The sequence below is a fragment of the Canis aureus genome, chromosome X (assembly GCF_053574225.1).
Source record: "Canis aureus isolate CA01 chromosome X, VMU_Caureus_v.1.0, whole genome shotgun sequence".
NCBI lineage: Eukaryota > Metazoa > Chordata > Mammalia > Carnivora > Canidae > Canis > Canis aureus.
Window position 1 is genome coordinate 120958719 of NC_135649.1, and position 13249 is coordinate 120971967.

Here is a 13249-nt window from a genome sequence, read left to right on the forward strand (position 1 = left end):
TGTGATACTGAGAGAGGTTCCAACTTTACAGTAGAGCAACCTGGCAAGCACACCTCATCCAGGTGTTCAAGGCCAGCATCACCAGTGATGAGTCATGGTGACAACCATGCACCCTTGACATGATGTGTTCAGGAGGGCACCTGTGGGCTCCCGTGGAAGCTTCCCCCCACTCAAATTTCATAACCCCATCGAATCATGGAAAATCCAGACAAAAGCCATTTGTGGGATATTCTACAAAATTCCTGGAAAGGAGGTCTTCAAAACTGTCAAGATCAGGTCAGCCTGGGTGGCTCAGCAGTTAGTACTGCCTTCATCCCAGGGCGTGATCCTGGAGACCCTGGATCGAGTCCCACGTCAGGCTCCCTGCATGGAGCCTGCTTCTCCCTCTGCCTGTGTCTCTGCCTCTCTCTCTCTCTCTCTCTCTGTGTGTGTGTCTCCCATGAATAAATAAATAAATTCTTTAAAAAAACAACTTCAAAGTCATCAAAAACAAGGAAACTGAGAATCTCTCATAGCCAAGAAGAGCTTATGGAGCCTTGAGGACTGAAATGGAAGGTGAACAAAGAAGGATATTAAGCAAATACTGAGAAAAAAAATGAATAGGTTACAGACTTTTGTTAATTATAATATTTCTGTATTGGCTCATTAATTATAACAAATGAACCAGATTCATGTTCAGTGTTAATACTAGAGCAAATTGGGTGTGAGGCATAGGGAAACTCTCTAACTTGATGATGTTTCTCTAAATCAAAAACTGTCCTAAAATTTAATTTTATTTAATAAAAAAGGCAAACAAAATGTGGATATCAATCGTATCTCCCTTCTCTGACTCCTAAATGGAATTCCCCCACCTGCAGCCCCTGGGAACAGCCATTGTACTGTCTATTTTTACCAGTTCAGCTTTTTGAGAATTCACGCGTAAGTGGGATCACATAGCTTTTGTCTTTTTCCTGTCTGGCTTATCTCGCTTTAGTGTAATGCAAAACCCCAAGGTTCATCCATGGTGTTGCAAATGGCAGGATTTCCTTCTTTTCTCATGCCCGAATAATATTCCACTGTGGGTATATGTGATATATATGGATTGTAGATTTAGAGATATATATATACAAAATCGATAATATACCACATTGCTTTATCTAGTCACCCATTGATGGACATTCTACGTGATTTGGGTTGCACAGTAAAGGATCTAGGGACAAGGGTGCACCTGCTCTCCTCATGGGGAGCACATCATCAACATACAGCTCAAATGTAACAGGGATACCCACAAAATGCTGCTGAAGACATTAATAAAGAGAGGATTTCTACTTTGAGGAGTAGAACCTGGGGGATATGCCCTTGATTTGATGGCCCCAGGACCAGGCGTTCATCAGTTTTCAAAGTTGAAGAGTAAGTTTGGGGAGGAGGGGTTCAATCAATCATCATCTCAGATGCTAGGAAGAAACTGCTGCAGGAGCAATATCTGAGAGGCAGAAAAGTGCAGCAAAATGTACAGGGAGCCATGAGAAATAATACCACTTCCAGCAATAATATGAGCCAATATTTATGGAGTGCTTGCTTTGTGGAAGACAACATTTGTGTGTTAACCGGAGAACCAGCAGATGTGAAGGAAAGTTGTGCATAGTGGTATTTCTGGATATGTGATTCGTTTAAGCTCTTTCTTCAGAAAATCCCTGATGACTGAAATAAATAGTGGACTTTTTCCTCATCTTAACTATTTTTTATTTATTTTTTAGAGAGAGAGCATGAGTGGAGGGAGGGGCAGGGGGAGAGAGAGAATCTCCAGCAGACTCTGTGCTAAGCATGAGCTTGACACAGGACTCGATCTCATGACCCTGAGATCATGACCTGAGCCAAAATTGGACACTTTACAGACTGAGCCGCCAAGATGCCCCTTCCTTGTCTTAGTTATTTTAGCATATAATCATGATAGTGGTGTTCTTAGTCACCATAAATACGTAGCTATGAAGTATGTTGATGTTCCCTTTTTTAAACTACAGTATAGTCACCTACATACTAATTAGTGCCAAGTACCACCCCCCCCAAAAAAGTTATTTTCTGTAACAGTAAACACGCACCTAAAGGGAAAACTACCATGTTGGCGTTGACTTGCAAATTTCGAGTGCACTGGGGAGCCAGACGCATTTCTGATCTAAAATGATTTGTTGGATCGAGGTGTGTGTTGGGATGTTAGGAGGCTGTGTGCTGCTCTAAGTATGCATGCTGCATGTATGTGAGTGTGTTGTGTGTGAGTGTGTGTCAATGCATATCTCAGGGAAAGAAGCAAATGGTTGGGCTGCTCAGCAAAAGAGCCCACAATTTTGGCAGCTCACAACAGCAACAACAGCTTATTTCCCTTTTATGACGTCTGTGTCCATTTTGGGCTGACTGGTTGTTCTCTACATCCTCTTTGCAAAACCGAGACTTGAAGGGGTAGGTCCCCAACTGGGACATGCTGGTCTGGTTGGTAGCGGTGATTAAAATATGTCAGACATGTGATCCCTCATAACGTTTTTGGCTTGGGGGTGACCTGTGTCTCTTCCTTTCACTTTTTCTTGGCCCCAACTGGTGTGTTAGCAGCTGGCGATGGTGCCATATTTTCCTGGGAGAGGACATGGAAATTTATATTTTGAGCCAATCACAGAGTCCTTTATTGAGAATGTGTCCAGTGACCATAAGCACACTGAGAAACAGATGAGAGACATTTCTCTTGGTTGACAGTTGTGTTGTCTGTATCATGACATCCTTTTGTCTCTCCCTGACAGAGAGAGCAAGGAACAGCTCTTCTGTAGCCAGTCAGCTGAGTTCAAAAGCAGACCTAGCGGCAAAAGTCCCTGCCTGCACTTAAAGATATTATCCTGCATTCCAAAGATTCTGACATGTGCTTCTTAAAAATATTTTTAGGAACCTTCACTGAGGACATTCACTTAGCATCTCTGGTACAACACACTCAGGAATTGCAGAGGGGGATGATTCTGCATGAATCTAAACAAAGTTCATTTCTAGGGGATGGTTGTGCACTCGTCCCCACGTCAGACACACAGACAAGGAACGCCAAAGGCAACTTGACAGATTTGATCGGTAGAAATAGACAAGGTGCTCTGAGATGTACATAGTTTATTGCTCTACGTCGACAGCAAAGAGACAATAAGCCAAAGGTCTCAGCTCCCTGTAATGCCTGGGCCATAACCAGAAATTCCTGGCGTAGAGACGCATCCAGTCACCGGCACCTGTGCTCTGACTACAGAAAGAAGCTTTTATTATAGTTAAAACTATGCCAAAGAACTCAAAATCTTCCAGAACCTCTTGGCCGGGAGAATGACTATACATACCTACATATACACCTACGGAGGTTTATCATTTTTTATTACACAACATCTCTGGACCTATCTCAGGTCAAATAAAAACCAGTTTCATTTTCAACATGAGTTTTCTAAATACAGGTGCAGAAAACACATGTAGCATAATCCCATATTAAATTAGTTCCAGCTTTTAAATGCATTGTGATTTAATCTCCAACTCATGGAGATTGTGTGGGGAGGTAATATATTCTCTCGGCTGAACGTTCTAATAAAAAGGAGAGACTCCAATCTAATAGGATTTGTCTTTTATTCCCTGATCGGAGGCATTTCAATAACCAGATTCACAACAAAAAATGCTAATGTAAGGCCATGCAATGCCTTGAGATCTTAATAAAAAAAAAAAAACACAAATGTATATCAGAGACCCATACATTTGGAATCCCAAAAGAAATTTAAAAATATATTATTCCTATTTCTCCCACTCTGTCTTCCAAAGCCAGTCAGAGAAAAAGAAGAAAACATAAAAAAAAAAAAAAAAGAAAAACCCTCCAATTATTTCTGTTATCTGTGGGGTGAATTGTAGGTATCTGACCCCAAGACCACAGTCTGTAACTCTGCATGTCTACGTATCCCTTCATGTGTCCTTGGAGCAGAGGTCTCCTAAAATTTGTTTCCAATCACAACCCTCCTGATGACTTGAGAGAAATCCACTTTCATGTAGTCAACTTCTTCATCTTCTCTTTCTAAGGCTCTCTGAGCACCCACAATCCTCCTTCCACACTAAACACGGATGGTCTTCGCTGCCCATGGCCGCTCTTGCTGTCTTGCACCGCCATGCATTGTGTAACCAAGAGGTATTCCAAACCCCTTCATTGAGGCCTGCATTTGCCAGGCTTCCCAGACTTGCACACATTTTCACTGAGTGAAATCCCATCTTGTTCAGATGTTCTGATTTCAGGAATAAAAAAAAAACAAAACAAAACAGAGCTAGGCTGATTCCTTCAAAGGTGGAAAGTCAGCTTTTCCGTAGGTCATGCTCGGTCCAAACTCCACGTGCTTTCGATGAAACTCTCAGATTAAGTGTTCCCTGTTAAGTTTCAGATTCACTGAGCTAATCGTGTTCAAGTAAACGTTCGAAGACGTGTTGAAATTTATGTGTGGAGTATTTATTCTGGTTAGAGCCTGTTGGTGGTCAAGGCTAGCATATTTAAAGGGTCAATACAGGTTTGTAAGACAAATGGGTTTACCAGTGAATTAAGTAATGAGGCATGGGCCATTTGTCGTGGGCTGGTCCCATTCAGCTTATTGCCCGTTATTAAATTAGAAGATTAAAGAAGTATTCCTCTGAGAGGGCCAAGTGACAAACTAATCAATCACACACACATCCGTGATGGCCAGGAATGCATTTATTTCCACCATAACCCATTACACTACTTCCCCTGTTAATGAAACTAATGCATTTAGCTAAGACATGCTCTTTTTGTATTTAAGATAACAAGGCTAACCTGCACTTAGAATCTGCACTCTTAAGAGACAAAAAAAAAAAAAAGATATAACTGCAAACTCATTTGCAATACAATCTCAGGCTAAGAGCAACAATCCTAAGGGTTTTCTCGGTTTTATCATTTCTTTACATTCTTGCATAAATCATGTGATTGCCTCACACTATCCAAAGACTACATTTTCAATATCTTTTTGATACATTTTCTTTTTTTTTAAATTTTTATTTATTTATGATAGTCACAGAGAGAGAGAGAGAGAGAGAGGCAGAGACATAGGCAGAGGGAGAAGCAGGCTCCATGCACCGGGAGCCCGACGTGGGATTCGATCCCGGGTCTCCAGGATCGCGCCCTGTGCCAAAGGCAGGCGCCAAACCGCTGCACCACCCAGGGATCCCTTGATACATTTTCAATACAGTATCTCATGCTACATTTTCGATACATTTTCAACATAGTATCTCATGCTACACATTTCAACACAATTTCATACATTTTCAGTAGAATATCTCACCCTAAGAGCAACAACCCCAGGGGTTGTCTCGGTTCTATCATTTCTTTATATTCTTGCTTAAGTAATGTGATCGCCTCACACTATCTGATGACTGTGTTTGATGACTTGCATACATCAGTGGCAATGAAGTTAATGCATAGTAAAAAGAGGAAATACAAAATTACTTCTATCCTCAAAATATTAACAGCAGCACTGAGAGGATTGTCATTTTCCCCCTCACCTTGGTCTGCCTTTCCTGAATTCTCTACAAAGTATTTCTGTTCCAATTAGGATACAAAGTACTCGTTTACATAGCTTTACTTTAGAAAGTGATGGAGATTTTGCCTGAAAAAGGAACATCAGAAGAACGGATATGAAAAAATGATGGACATCCTTCAGGGCTAGGGACATTGAGATATTTTATTTATAAAATCATACTTAAATTTTAATAATGGAACAGCTATACATTTGTTTGAAGTTGCTTAAGTATTCCCTTTAATATTTACAGCTACTTCCCAATGGAGGTTGATAGGCTATTAGATGCAAAGAAATATTTTTCTGATATTTGGGGAAAAGTGTAGATGTGAAGAGGGAAGAAAAAACTCATGGTGTGTATAGCTTTTGAAATACCATTTTTTGGCACGCAGAAAAATGGGTTTACTCTAGAATAAATCCCAGCAGAACCTTTTCCCCCATAGTTCATGATTCTTAGTAAATTAGATATTCTAGAGAAGTCTGTTGTCTTTGAGGCCATTTAATTAGTTATATTTACAAGGAAAAATATAGCAACAGCTTACTAAAAAAAGAACAAAAGGGTGAAAAATTAAATATACATAGTACATTAAAGGTGGTATCTAATTATGTTTCTGGGTCACACTCCGCTATATATAATTAGTTCAAAATTGTGGTCGGGCAAATAATTTCTGTCAAAATCTCAGTGGGTGATATTTTTTCCCTTCAGTTGACAAGCTTATTTAAAAAATTTCTGTGGAAAGGCAGAGGATCTGGAATAAGCAAACTATCTTGAAAAAGCAGGAGAAGGCTGGAGCTTTCTCCTTCCCCATTTTAAAGCATACTCTAGAGTTATAGTCATCATTACAGTTGGGGACTCATGTGGATAGACACACGGGATGGGATATAATTAACAGATCCCAGAAATAAACAGAATCCTAGCATTTATCGTCAACTGGTTTTCAGCAATGGTGTCTCCAGAATTTTTTATTTTTATTTTTTAAAAGATTTTTATTTATTTATTCATAAAAGATACACAGAGAGAGGCAGAGAGACCCAGGCAGAGGGAGAAGCAGGCTCCCCACAGGGAGCCTGATGTAGGACTCCATCCTAGGACCCCGGCATTATGCCCTGAGCCGAAGGCAAATGCTCAACCACTGAGCCATCCAGGTATCTCAAGAATTGAATGAAGGAGAAGTTAGTGTTTCAGTAAATGGTGCCGAAAAAATAGCATAGTCCTATGCAAACAATGAATCTCAACCCTAACCTCATAGTCAAATAATTGAAAGTTGTAAGAACTACAGCTCTTAAATGTGTAGGAAAGAGCATACGACAACATCTTCAGGGTCACGGGTTAGGCAAGGATTTCTTAGAGATGATATCAAAAGTGCAAGCGTTGAAAGAAAATTGATAAAATTGGCCTCATCAAAATCAAACAGCAAACTTTTGCACTTTGAAAGACACCATCGAGAAGACCGAAAGAGATGACCCAGAATGGGAGACAAAATTTGCAGGTCACATTTCTGGGCCAAGACCTATATCTGAAAAATTCAACAACAGAGGACAAAGAATCTGCTTTTAAAGATGGGCAAACTACTTGAGCAGACATCCCACCAAAGACGATGGTACAGAAGATGCTGGACGTCACTACGTCATTAGCAAGCTCCAGAATATAAACCACAAGGAGATACTATTTCACGCTCTTTAGGATGGCTATAAACCGAAACGATAACACAACGTTGGCTAGAGGATGCAGAAGCTCGAGCCCGTATATGCGCTGATGGAAATGCACAATGATGCAGCTGATTTGGGACACAGTCCGGCAGTTTCTTAGAACATTAAATGTCACTTTGCCCTATAAAATAATAATCTCACTCGTAGATATCTACCCAACAGCCATATACCCAAACAAAAACATTGTACCCAAATATTTATAGCAGCACGATTCCTAATGGCCACCAAGTGAAAATAGTACAAATGGCCTTTAGCTGATGGATGGAAGAACAAAATTTGGTGTCTCCATAGAGTGTGCAGTATTATTCATCCATATTAAAGATGAAAGAACTGGTTCCTGCTACAGCGTGCATGACTTTGGAAACATTATGCTAAGTGAAAGAAAGCAGACACAAAAGACTACGTATTATATGACCTCTTTTATACAAAACACTCAAAAATGACCAATCTAGAAAGAGTCGATTAGTGAGATGCAAGATAGGCACATGGACCCTGTAATGAGACACAATCATTTTTAAGGGGGGCAGAGGGTTGATGGAAATGTTCTAAAATTGGATTATGCTGATGGTTGCACAACTCCATTTTAAAAATCATCGAATGTTACGGTTTGATGACTTGATTTCATGTATGTACATTATATGTCAGTCAAGCTCTTAAAAATCACACTTTGGTTAACAAAGAAATTTGGGAAGGAATCAAAGAGGCTGTAGGTTATTCTGGATTACTACTTAATCGACAATGGAGCTATGTTATGAAGATTGTGAAAGCTTTATTAATCTTTAGAATTCTGCTTTTTTTGGGGGGGTGGGGGGATGTCCCCCGAGCAGTGCCTCTCATCCAGCCCTGAGACGTAGTTCAGATCCCTTAAATATTGCAACTGGGTGACTGGCATGAAGGAGAGCACGTGATGAGATGAGCATTGGGTGTTATACTATTTTTAGGCAAAAGGAATTTAAATAAAATTTCAGAAAACATTTTGCACAGTGAGCCTGAAGGCACAGAGAGGTGGGTCTTAAGCGAGGGATCTGGCATGTATCTCACCTCACACCTGGCTTGCAGAATGGCCTTTGTTTGGGCCAGCGCCAAGGCACGGGTCATTCTGTGCTCCCAGCCACAGCACGGAAGAGAAAACCGATCCCGAACAAGAACATTCAGGCAGGGGCAGGATTATAAGAGGCTCCTGGGGAGGGTAAAGTGCAGGTCGGGGGTCTTCATTAAAGAACGCCTTCTTCTCGTTGCCTGCGTGTTTTCCGGAGGCTGTGTTAGAACTACAGGGAGGCCAATTTGCAAGGAACATGTTTTGTTGGAAGGAAGGAGCTTACTCCGGGAGCACGTTCTCACTCTGTGGCATCTGACTACCTCTTGATTTTTCTCTAGCCTTTCTTTTTTTAGTTTTTATTTATTTTTTATTTTTTTTAAAGATTTATTTATTTATCTATTCATGAGAGAGAGAGAGAGAGAGAGAGAGGCAGAGACATAGGCAGATGGAGAAGCAGGCTCCATGCCGGGAGCCTGACGTGGGACTCAATTCCAGGACTCCAGGATCACGCCCTGGGCCAAAGGCAGGCGCCAAATCTCTGAGCCACCCAGGGATCCCCTCCTTTCTTTTTTTAAATGAAAGAAGTGACCTGTTTGGATAGAATCTTATACAATCTCCTTCCAAGAATGAATGGGATTTTTTTTTTTTTTTTCAGAAATGAGAGGACTCGTTTTGTAAAACAGTTTTTGTGTATTGTTCCTTAGGAAAAGCATCCCTTTTGGGCTTCTCTACACAATTTCATCATAAATTTAAGTCCATGAGTTCGATTTGAGATAGGTTCTATACTGATAAACCCTGACAAAAGCAGCCCCAAAGACAGTCAAACTCATTTGATTTTTTTGAGTTTTTTTTTTTTTTGGATATGTAAATGCAGTGGGATTATTGGATATATATAGATTTTGATATCAAGCTAATGACTGCAGTAGATTGACATAATCAGGGTCATGATGCTTTCTAAGGGTTTGGAAAAGAACGTGTTGTAAGGAGAAGAGATGGGTTCCTACAAGACTCAACTCTACTTTTAGGTAGTTTGGGTTGAATTACTGGTAGCCCGGAGGTTCAAGAGGTCCCAGGCGTGTCTTCACAGCTGTCTTCAATGACCTCATATCGGTCACTTGAAATTATCTACAGTGAGAATCAATATTTAAGCCTCAAAAACCAACAAATCAGTTTTCCCACCCAGGTCTGCTCGTGCAGAGATGCTGACCCACATAACATGGACCGCATGCGAGCCATAACTGACCTACAAGACCAGCAACTCCAAATCTTGGTTTCGAAACGCGATGGGTTCCTTTGAGTTGTGTAGAACTTCCAGAAGAATGTCATTCAGGCTCTTTGGAAGTTACTGGATCTGGGATATGCATTCCCCGGGCTATGTCTGTCTATAAGAAGAAGACAATTGAGCTAATTAACCAAACAGTTCAGGCCATATCGAGTGTTTTAGCATGTTGTATCTGGAAAATGTGAAAAACCAAAATGGTGCCCTGCATACAGAATGCATGAGTCTCTTTGGTGTAGTGAGGGGCGCCCCCACCTCCCCATATTTTGTCTCCGTGGAGATTCTTATGTGGCTTTCGTTCCAGGTCATCAAGGTAGGTGGCTCTTTATTTATCTTAAATCCAACGAGCAATGACACTGAAGTAGTGTTTAATAACGGTTTCAAACACAGAGAACATGATGGATCCTGTTTTCTCTTGTCTTAAGAAAACCTTAATGAAAATGGTAGTTTTGTTGTTGTTTTTATAGTAAACAGGAGCAAGTACTAGGTAGTAGCTCTCTAGCCACTGGTGAGAGGTGAATGGCATGATTTAAATTAAGTAACTAACAAACATTTCTGATTTGTATTTGAAATGCTCTGTTTTAACTTCTTATGCATGAAACGAATGTCAATTTTAAGTATTTATTGAAAGTCCTTCTGTGTTTACTGCATAAATGTGTTTTCTCTTACATTATGGAATGTACTAACCAAAGTGTATTGGGAACATTTCATGAATTTATGTACATGATAACGTTAAAATTTAGGGGAACATTGAATACTTCATGTGCATTTCTTTTAAGAATGTGGGAAATCCTTTTTAATGATTTAATTTTCTTTTTTTCAAACTCACATTAGCTCTTTCTTTCTTTCTTTCTTTCTTTTTTTTTGCAGTACTATCATTTTAACCCCCAAACTGCATTTTCACAGGGTAGAGGATGTTTTTTGCAAGTAACATTTTGAATTTGTTCTTTTTGACATCTTTATGTTTTTATGCATTTTGCATTGCCCTACCTCATTTTTTTGAAATCCAAATGTAATAAATTTCAACTTTTTGTGTGACATTTTTTTTTCTTTTACTGGGTAGTATCTCTTTCTCTTCTGATTTTTTTGCAAACCTGTTGTTTTTGAATCTCTTTTTTCCCTTTATTTTCCTTCTCAATATGACCCCAGGAGCCAACACAAAGAAACACGCAGATGATATAACCAGTAATGACCGTGGTGAAGATGAAGGTATTTTTTGTTTTTTCAAAGCTCAACCCTGATGCATGATTTTATATCTATCTCTCTATTTTTTTTTATTTCAATCTCTTTTTCCTCCCCTTCTCTGAAATGAGTACACTTTTGTGTGCTTCTTTATTTTCTTCTTGTTTGGAAACCACTGTCCCTTTTAATCCCAAGGACCCTATAGATGAATCCAAACCACCTGTGAGAAGTATAAACATTTCTAAATAGAAAGTGAGTAAAAAATAATAATAATGTTATTTACAAGGAAGCCCATCTTTTTCTTTTTCCTTTTCCTTTTTTTTTTCTTTTTTTTTTTTTTGGCTTGGTCATAAGAAGAGAAACCAAAATTTTAGAACATGCATGTATACTTTCTTCTCTTCCTTCCAAAGGTTATTTTGTAAGTCATATTGTATTTTGGAGCTTTGGTCTTCTTAATTCCTACTACAAGCTGCCAAACTCTGTGAGACACCTTCATACGACTTTTTGGGTGTCTAGCATTTCTGCTTTTGTTTGTTTCTGTTTCCTTTTTTTTAAAAACCTACGGATTTAAAAATAGGTTTCAAAGAATCTTCTCTGGCTCACAGTGAAATACAAGAAAAAGTGTTTTAATGAGATATTGTTTCTCTGAGGGCTGCTGTTTAGCAGGCATTTAAGGGGGGGGGGGGCAGGAATAGCATAGTTCTGGGGAAAAAAAAAGTTCAAAGCCCCTAGATCTATACATTTCCCTTTTCACACCATGACTATTTTGAAAAGTTTTTTCACCCCTTCTCCCTAAATGTTCACGTTGCTTCTTGGAGGATCTCAAGTTACTTGACAAATTAGCCGCCAGGAGTAAATTGATGCTTCTGGAAATATGAAAGATAGATAGTAGCCTCTCAGTGACAAGGAGCACATGGCATCCTCATGCCTTCAGCAGAAAAGACTGTTTCCGAGAAATAAAACAGAACGTCCAATGTTGCTGTGAAGGCTCTATGGGGTGGGTGAGAAGCACATTTCTCCCATCCAAAGAGCAAAATGCACGGACCTCCATTTATTTAGAGGATGAAGAATGTCCCTTGAGTTTGGGGCTGAAAGGCAATATAAAGCAGGGAAGCAGGTGGTGAGTTCTCTCTGCCATTTTATTACCGGAAAATGCCCCCTAATTTTCACTGAATACCAATGACTTATGATTTCTTTTTTTTTCTTTTTTAATTTGTATTAATACAACACCTGGTTATTACTACCTCAAGTTCCTGAGAACCTTGTTCTCTGTGTTTGCAAAACTCAGAGATGTCAACCTAGCCCTTTCTCCAAGGAAACCCCTTTAAGCAGTCCCCTACATTTTTCCACAGTGGAGTAGCCGACAGCCAGTACTGGTGAACAAAATCAGGTCAAATCCACTCCATCCGCAGCCAGAGAGAGCGGAGTAGATCACACAAGACGCCACACCTGCCCAGGCAGCCGTGTATTTCAAAATTGCACGTAGTGCATGATGAATAGATGATCCATAAAGGACTTTGACTTTATATTTGAATTGTATTTGAGAAAATAAGATCTCTTCTGTGATCTATTCAGTATCTGCAGAGACATGAGGCTGCGATACTCTTTTTTTTTTTTTTTTAAAGATTTTATTTATTTATTCCTGAGACACACACAGAGAGAGGCAGAGGCACAGGCAGAGGGACAAGCAGGCTCCCTGTGGGGAGCCCGATGCGGGACTCGATCCTGACACCCCGGGGTCACGCCCTGAGCCGAAGGCAGACGCTTAACCCCGAGCCACCCAGGGGCCCCAACACAATACTCTTTTCTGTACTTGACTGTGACCAGTGGGTTTCTGGAGCCTTCTGCATGCCTTGGTAAGGCAGCCAAAGAACTCATTTCGACATTGTGATCACAATTCATTTGATTAGCAGCCACCGTCTAAATGATAGTGGTGCATGTCCTTAAAATAAGCCTTTCTGAGATTTCAGAAGTGTCTTTGTGAATTAGGAGGGGGAGAAACAAACCTTGATTGATAAAATGGTGAAAATGAATGTACATGGGTCCATTTGGGTTTCTTTCGATAACATATAGATATTTAAATTATTTACACACGTATGTGTATCTATTGCCTACAGATATCCAGAGATAATGATCACTGAGGTCAGACTTCTTAAACATTTGACATAAGCATAAGGACTGATAAAACAGGTTATCTAATCAACACGTTTGTAGAAAGCGGCCTCCGCAAATGGACACATGGTCTCCAGACCATTGCAAAACATTGTTTTTATATCCCTGCTAAATAAAGCAACAGAGTAATCACTAAGGTACCCATTGGTTGCAAATCACCATGGGGGTTTATATTCCTTTGGAAAATATGTAGCATTTCAGTAATTCCATCTCCAGGCCAGAATGTTGTGTCATTTTTATTACGCGGCTTTCATGTTTGTCACTTAAATATGTTGTGCTATGACCGCAGCCACTAATCGAAAGCAACGACATTTGCTCGGA

The 13249-nt window shown here is 40.0% G+C and overlaps 1 protein-coding gene across 12 annotated transcripts in view; it reads left to right on the top strand.

Annotated features, from left to right (window-relative positions):
* NLGN4X (neuroligin 4 X-linked) overlaps window positions 1–13249 on the top strand; it is a 361845-nt gene that overhangs the window by 225831 nt on the left and 122765 nt on the right. For 8 of the 12 annotated variants that reach the window (XR_013374957.1, XM_077889032.1, XM_077889033.1 and 5 more), the window contains one exon: window positions 10724–10783. The exons of the other annotated variants lie outside the window; for them this stretch is intronic. Coding sequence is in view for 6 of the 8 variants with exons in the window: in XM_077889032.1 (XP_077745158.1) it covers window positions 10724–10783 (60 nt within the window). In the remaining 2 variants the exon portion in view is untranslated. The remainder of the gene's footprint in view (window positions 1–10723; window positions 10784–13249) is intronic. 12 annotated transcript variants of the gene reach the window in all.